The 7,139-nt window shown below is 40.4% G+C and overlaps 1 protein-coding gene across 1 annotated transcript in view; it reads left to right on the top strand.

Annotated features, from left to right (window-relative positions):
* The first annotated feature begins 6 nt into the window (after positions 1-6).
* Positions 7-7,139, top strand: part of PRKAR2B (protein kinase, cAMP-dependent, regulatory subunit type II beta) — a 90,738-nt gene continuing 83,605 nt past the window's right edge. Inside the window, exon 1 of the mRNA XM_014963559.1 lies at positions 7-237. Within this exon, the coding sequence (XP_014819045.1) occupies positions 186-237 (52 nt within the window). The 5' untranslated portion in view covers positions 7-185. The remainder of the gene's footprint in view (positions 238-7,139) is intronic.

Genomic DNA, 7,139 nt, shown 5'->3' with positions numbered 1-7,139 from the left:
CCCTCCAGTACTTCGGGCGCCTCAAGGAGGAGGCGGCGGCGGCCAAAGCGGCGGCGGCAGCAGCGGCGGAGAAGGAGGCGAGCGGCCGCAAGGCGGGCACCCCCGCGCCCGGCCATGACAGGGGCAGCCAGCCGCCGCGCCGGGCCCCCCCCGACGCCCGCGGGGTCAACTTCGCCGAGGAGCCCATGCAGACCGACTCCGAGAGCGGCGGCGAGGACGAGCAACCCAAGTTCCCCGGTAAGGGTCTCCCGCCTCGCCCGGCGCTGTGGGGAAGGAGGGAGCCGCCCCCGCCCTACCCGGCCCGGCCGGCTCCCTCAGCCGCCTCAGGTGGGCAGGGGCACGGGGAGGGGGGTCCCGCCTCAGCGGCCGCAGGGCTGTGTGTGAGGGACGACCCCCGGGCACAGGCCCCGGCCTCCGCCCCGCCGGTGGTCGTGGGTCGGTGGCGGTGGGGGAACCGGGGACGTGAGGAGCCCCCGGTGAGGGGAGAGTGGGATGGGGAGGGGGCGGCCGCGCTCCGGCGGCAGCTCCCCCGCTTGCCCGGTCGCCACATCAGGGAGCCCACGGGAGGTTTCCCGTCTCCCGCGGCAAACTTTAACCTGCTGGGCTCGTCCCTTTTGTTCGGCAGGGCGGGATGGTGGGCACACGGGTGTCACCGGAGCCCCCAGCTGTCTCCCTTCTAGTGCACAGGCCTGTCATGTTCCTGACAGAAGATCGATATGTTTCCATTTTTTGAGAGCACAAGGGAGAAAATCAACATTTTTTGTCATTAGTACAGTGGTATGTCCACCTTAGAAAACGCCTCTCACGAGCAGGTTACTGCGTTTATGCACTTGATTAAGCATTTTTACACAGATGCGCTTACATGCGTTTCAGAAAGCAGAGTACAATTTAAAGCGTAATTTCTTCTTGAAAGCCAGGGTGCAATTTTCGGCCATGGTGGAAGGGCCTGTGGAGCAAGATGTGAGGACAGCAAAGAGCTAAGGCAGTATCTTTGTGTCTGAGGGTAACCACCTATCTGCGTGCAGCAAGGGATACCTTATCTTTGTGTGGCTGAGGGGCTTCGTTTGGAGACGCTGTCAGCCCCTCAGCTGAGCTGGTGTGTGGGACGGGTAGGAGCTGTCTCTGAAGGGTGTGCAGCTCCTCCAGCTCTTCGTCTTTGTGTCACAAGCAGGCTGACGGGAGGGTCAGTCGGTACTGTTAGATGGGGGAGGTCAGTCAGTAAGGTTAGATGGAGAAGAGAAAGTGTCCAAGCATCTCTATTGTTAGCTTTTTTATTTTTTCTTTGAGAACAGCTTGAAATGGAAGTGTATCTCATCAGATTGTTGAAGCATTCATCCCTCCAGGTCATGCTGGAGGTAGATTTTCTTAGCAGAGTACAGAAGCCAGCTGTTTGCTAGCAGACGAAGATCAGTGCAATTTTAAAAAATAATGTCTTATGTGCATTTTATCAGGAAAGAATGTAGATGTTTAAGAACTGGGTAAGTTTTCTAAACGCTTTATGTTACGCTGTAAGACAGTCGCCATTCTTTTCATCTGTTCTTTGCAGCTGTACCACGTGTACTTAATGAGAATTTGCATCTGTCAATCAAGGTTTGCAGATTTATGTGGTAATTTTGAACTCTAACGCTGATTATGTGAGATTTAGTAAAAATCTGGAAATTTGCTGTCTTTGAAAATTGAAATGGTGATAATGTGGAAGAACAAAATTACTATCTTGATTCACAAACACTAGACCTGGTTTTCAAACATGAATTATTGTAACACTAGGCAGACTCTTTGGTGAATGGAGAACTGCAATGTTGTATGGAGGGAAGTGCAGAAATGTAGTATGTGTGTGTTACACATGTAAAACTTCACAGGGTGGTTTAAGAAGCTTTCTAAGCTTTTCTAAATGAATACCTGTAATCGAGATTCTCTTGTGTTGTGGTTGTGAAGAAGGAAAGCCATTGTCAATATTCTCATTAAGGGACATGCTAGAATGACTTAGTTTAACTAATTGATTTATGCATTTGACAAAACCCTTTTAAAATATCACATTTTTAAGCCTAATATATTTTGAAAGTTTAATTGTATTATGGCTTGTAATTTCTGTCAGTTGGAATAATTAGTAATTAAAAGTAACAAAAATGGAAATATTTGTGAAACCACGTGGAAGGTGAATAATAAGTAAGTTACAGGAAATGATCACTAGTAGTGTGCTTGTGTATGTGTGCATTGTGCAGGAGTATGAATTTTAAATTCAAATCTTACGTCTGCCCTGAATCTGTATTCTTTTAAGGTAACATAACAATGCATCCACTCAGCCTTTTGTTAATAACTGGAGGTATAAAGGCTTGTATTCAAACCATTGTTTAATGTGTCTAAATACCAGTTTAAAAGCATATTTCTTTTGTGTTTTTGCTTTCTGTAAGTAGCAATACTTGAACTTAAATTGGGGGGATTTTTTTTCATTTTTTTCTTTTGCCTTTATAAATAATCGAACTGCTTTTGTATAGTCCATTTGTCCTGTTTGTATACTTCTTTCATATAGGAGAGGAAAACAAATTGGAAAAGTTTATAAGCAACTGTAAAACAAAAACCTCTGGGAAGGAGTTCAGTCCTGGTGGTGGTATCATTTCTTTGCTAAAGCTGCACACTTGAAATGTCAAGCTGATGGTATTCCCTAATTAATTCAAAGAGGACATTGTTGAGAGCTCCCTGTAAATGCTATTGTCTCCAAACCTTTTTTTTTTTTTTTTTTTTAAAAAAATAAAACATATATATATATGTGTACCTCTGTCCAATTTTATCCCCCTCCCCGAAAATTTATTGTTTCCAAATTTTTTTTTTTTTTTTTTTTCTTTCCCAGTGTATGCTTCTAAATGCCTACAAACACTGCAGTTGAACTCTTTGTCAGTATTAGTTTTGTCCTTGAAATGCATTTTGGAAGGTACATCAGCATTATCCTGTTTCAGAGGTAATGAGCTGCAGCATAAGCTGTGTTTAAAAGAAAAAAAAAAAAAAAAGGGGGCCAAAAAACCTATACTCAGGATTAAGAGTCACATATGAACCATGAATGAAACTCTTTGCTGGTCCGCTGCTGTGTCCATTACATCAGTTGCAGAAATCAAATAAAGGTAAAAGCAGTTACCTTGTCTGGAGGGAGAACCGAGTCGTATTGGTGTTATAGTTCTGAATTGGCACCTGGAGTTAGGGTGACCTTTGAAATGGCATTCTTTACGTTCAGAGCATTTACATTATCCCCTTCTGAACATGCTATTTAATTTGGTAATGATTTTTAGGTAAACTAGTTGGGTTTTGTGTTGTTTTTTTTTTTTAAATAACATTAAGTTGTCCTACACGGGTGTATTAGTGTTAATCAGTGACCACAACTAATTCCTACTGATAGTAATTACTAAATTGAATAGGGCGTATAGATAAAAATGAGCCCCCTTTTAGCAAATTTGCAGGTTTGAAATTTATTATAAACTCTCAGTAAGTTATTGGTTCTTTTACAAATGACTATACTATTCTTTTTACATTACTACTTACATGTTAATGTGCAACTTATTTTGATGGGTAGTAACCCATGCCATTTTTTATTTGCCATACCTAAAAATTCATATTCTATTGAATCTTAATATGAATTAGTACAGATGTTTTTACAGGCATTAGAGGTATTGGAATTGCTGTTCTTAAGCTCAAAAATCGCAATTCTGTATTTGGTGTCATGTAGCCTCTGTTTACTTTGGTTTGTGTTGGTATTTTTTCTCAGATAGTGATGTATTTTAACAGGAAAATACTACAGCTGTTCCTCTCCTCCCCCGTGTGCTTCTGTTGGTGTGTTGGTTGCTTTGAGTTCCTTTCTTGAAAACTTGAGCTAGCAAATGCAAGTATGTATCTCAGCTTTACCCATTGATAACGCTCAAATAACACAAGATCACTGGTTAGGTAAAAAAATGTGTATTCTAGTTTACAGTATCAATGTTGAAGGCATTTTATTTCCTTTATTTGATCTGAATTGCTTTACGTACATCCTGCTCACGCAAATTTTGAAATAGTAGGGAAAATAGAGAAACCAGGGTGTCGGAGAAGACTTTGCACACAACCACATCCATGCCAGCTTTGTGATGATAAATGGTGTTTCATCAGTTCTGCTAATCTTACTTACGGGTTAAACAGAACTGAAACAGTCACCTTCCCGTGGGTGTGTTGTGTGATGATAATGGGTAGGTTAGAGCAGTGGAAGGGGTCAATGAGAGTAAGGGGGCAATATAAAAATATGTATAGGTTGTAGCAAGATATCATTAAATCAGGGACCATATAGAAAAACATGTGAATTTCTTAAAAATTTGTATATTCAAATTAAAATCTAGGTTATGATGGCTGAAAGCATTGCTACCTAATGTGTGCTTAGCCAACTTTAGGAATGAACTTCTAATACTTTCTACAGTCACTCATCTGAAATATAAAAAGGAATAAAGCATTATTTGTAGGGTTATAAGGACAAACCTGATCAGACCCAGGCTGGAGCAGCCTTACTGTGGGTGGGATTTAGAGAAGTTTCCAGTTACAGGCGAGAGCATGCGAGCATGGTGTTGTTGGTGCACTCCTTGGTGTCCTTTTGGGCTTTGCACTTTTCCAGATTGTGTCCAGTTGGGTTCAGAACACAGTGTGTGTGTGTAGGAGACCATTTGGGATGCAGACAACTTCTGGAAGAAAAGGATTTTAGCTGCATGGGTGGCTACCTTGCTAGTTTAGTGGGCCTTGGTGGTCAGGGCGTGTCTGCTGGCTGCTCTTACCTAGTAGTATACACAGTCACAAAACCACGAAGCTTTCAATCCTTGCTGTAAATCCTCAGAATAATAGAGCATTTTGGAATAGTGATTTCCAGTATTTTTGACAGGAGCAAACTAAAATATTTTTTTTCTGCCAACAGTTATTTTGGAAAGCAAACCTGAGCAAGTTGGCAGTCCAGTTTTTTCTTTTTTTCCTTTTTTTTTTTTTTTAATCCCTTAATCTAACCCAGGTGTTTTATTCAGATTGGGAGAGTTGCAGTCCAAACACTTAGTTTGACAAAATTATAAGCAACTAGAAATGTGAACTTGTAATGTGTAGAAGTTCGAAGTCTTTGTAGTAAGGAATGTGGTTCTCTCTCAGATGTACATATATTTGTGATTGTAGATAAAAAGCATAATTTTGCTATACCCCTTTTTTTAATTTTTTTTTTTGCAAAAGTATGTTTGTTTAAGAATTTAGTTGAAATGATAGCAGTGTCCACTCTAAAGTACATACATATCCCCAATCAAAACAAAGGCAGGAATGAGTGAAGGTGTTTCTGCTGTTTATTAAAATTTGTGTCTGTGCATTGAAGAGAAGCAGGAGAAAATTCCAAAGACCTAAGGACAGAAAAGGAGTAGAACTAAACTTCAAACGTTTTTGGTAATCCCCAGCTTCTTTTTCTCTAAAGAAACTTGAAACTGATTTTGGCTGACGGCTCAGCTTAGAAAAAGAGGATAGCATTAATTCAGGAAGTGTAGGAAGACATAAAGTTTTGTTGGCATGAGTTTGCAATGATTGCATTATGAATGATAAGGTATAAACAGTGTCAGTACTAACATTTGCACACCACCACTCTGTTTCTTGCACGTATCATGTCTGTTTTAAAGGAAAATGGACTTCCTTGGGAATGCTCTAGGATAGGAGTTTTGTGTCGCTTGCTGACTTTTTGGTTTCCCAGAGAAACCTTACATTTTTTGTTTCCCATGTTTACTCCTGTTTATTCATTTACATGAATGGAGAAACATTTTTTTTTTTTAATGAACAGAATCGAGATGTATCCATGGACACTAAGAAAGTGTCTTTTTTTTAGAAAGTATTCCTGTTGAAGTTATGAAAACTGAAGTAATGACCTGCACAGAGGTACTTCATTCACCTGTCAGCAAGTTAAGCTTGGTTTAATACGTATGTATCTCAGGGTTTATCCCCAGTCTGCTACGCAGAAGTATTGCGTTTTGTTTCCTAGTTCTGAGAGGGAAACCTACCTTAAATAGTGAAATCTCTGCAGACTCATTGCCCTTAGCTGCTCCTCTAAATCTGGAACATATGGTTTGGAAATCACACTTTTAGGTCACAAGGTACAGATTAATCAAGGTAGAGGCTGCTGTCCCACTTCTGGTTTTCCAGTATCAAAGACGACCTCTACATTGGGAAATTTTGTTTGTCAGGACAACGATGAAAGAAACAAGGTGGCAAGGTGGAAGGCAGGACATGGAGTCAGAAAAGGAGCTGGTGTGTGGTAAGGAAAGTGCAAAGGTAGAAGCAAGAAGAAGGAGGAGGGACAGAACTGAAGTTAGAGGAGGAAGATAAAAGAATAAGAGAGCACACGTGAGAGAGAGTGTGCATTAAATTATGTGCTTTTATATTCTCTACTAAGATATATTCCTCCTCACCTCATGCATACATCACAAATTTATGTTCTGAATTTTCTGCTGAAGTTATAAATGTATTTGAGAAGAGCATAAATGCGAACTTAAACTGATATTAGTGGTCAGTGCATTGTATGAATGTGAACTTGGTCATTTGCAATCCTTCAAATTTTTTGACATAGTCTTCTGTCATATTACCTCATCTGGAGACTCATAACACTTAAATTCTATTGAGCATGTATTCTAATGAAAGTTTCAACTTGAGTTTTTCATGGAGAATCCGCATTGTTCTCAACCATTTTCTGTTTCAAAAAAAAACCAGTAGTGCTCATCATCAAGAAAGTCAGTAGGCATGTGGGTACAGCTGCAGTCTTCATAGAGAGTTAAGGTTGTTTTGGTGCTGATGAGAAAATGAAATATTGAATAGTACATAACAATCACTTTGTGAAATGTCCTTTTCTTTAGTGCTTAATGAAAATCACAGTGGTTATTTCACAAACTATTATTTCTAATGGAAATGCCTGAAAGTCGTGCTATAGAAAGACTATTCCCACTCTAGGTTTGAGCTCTTCTTTTGAGCTTCAAGTGAGTGTAATTATGGAGAAGTTCTGTGTTTGAAAAAGGTGAGTGATTTTTTTTTTAAAAAGGCTTTGAGAAAAAGAGCCATTTAAAATGGCTGAGAATTCTCTGTTGCTGGAATAGGTCTTGATGTATATGAATTAGAAGAAAAAG

The sequence above is a fragment of the Calidris pugnax genome, unplaced genomic scaffold, assembly GCF_001431845.1.
Source record: "Calidris pugnax isolate Ruff unplaced genomic scaffold, ASM143184v1 scaffold44, whole genome shotgun sequence".
NCBI classification, from domain to species: domain Eukaryota; kingdom Metazoa; phylum Chordata; class Aves; order Charadriiformes; family Scolopacidae; genus Calidris; species Calidris pugnax.
The sequence above is the reverse complement of the archived record's forward strand: the minus strand, read 5'-3'. Positions and strand labels throughout refer to the sequence as shown.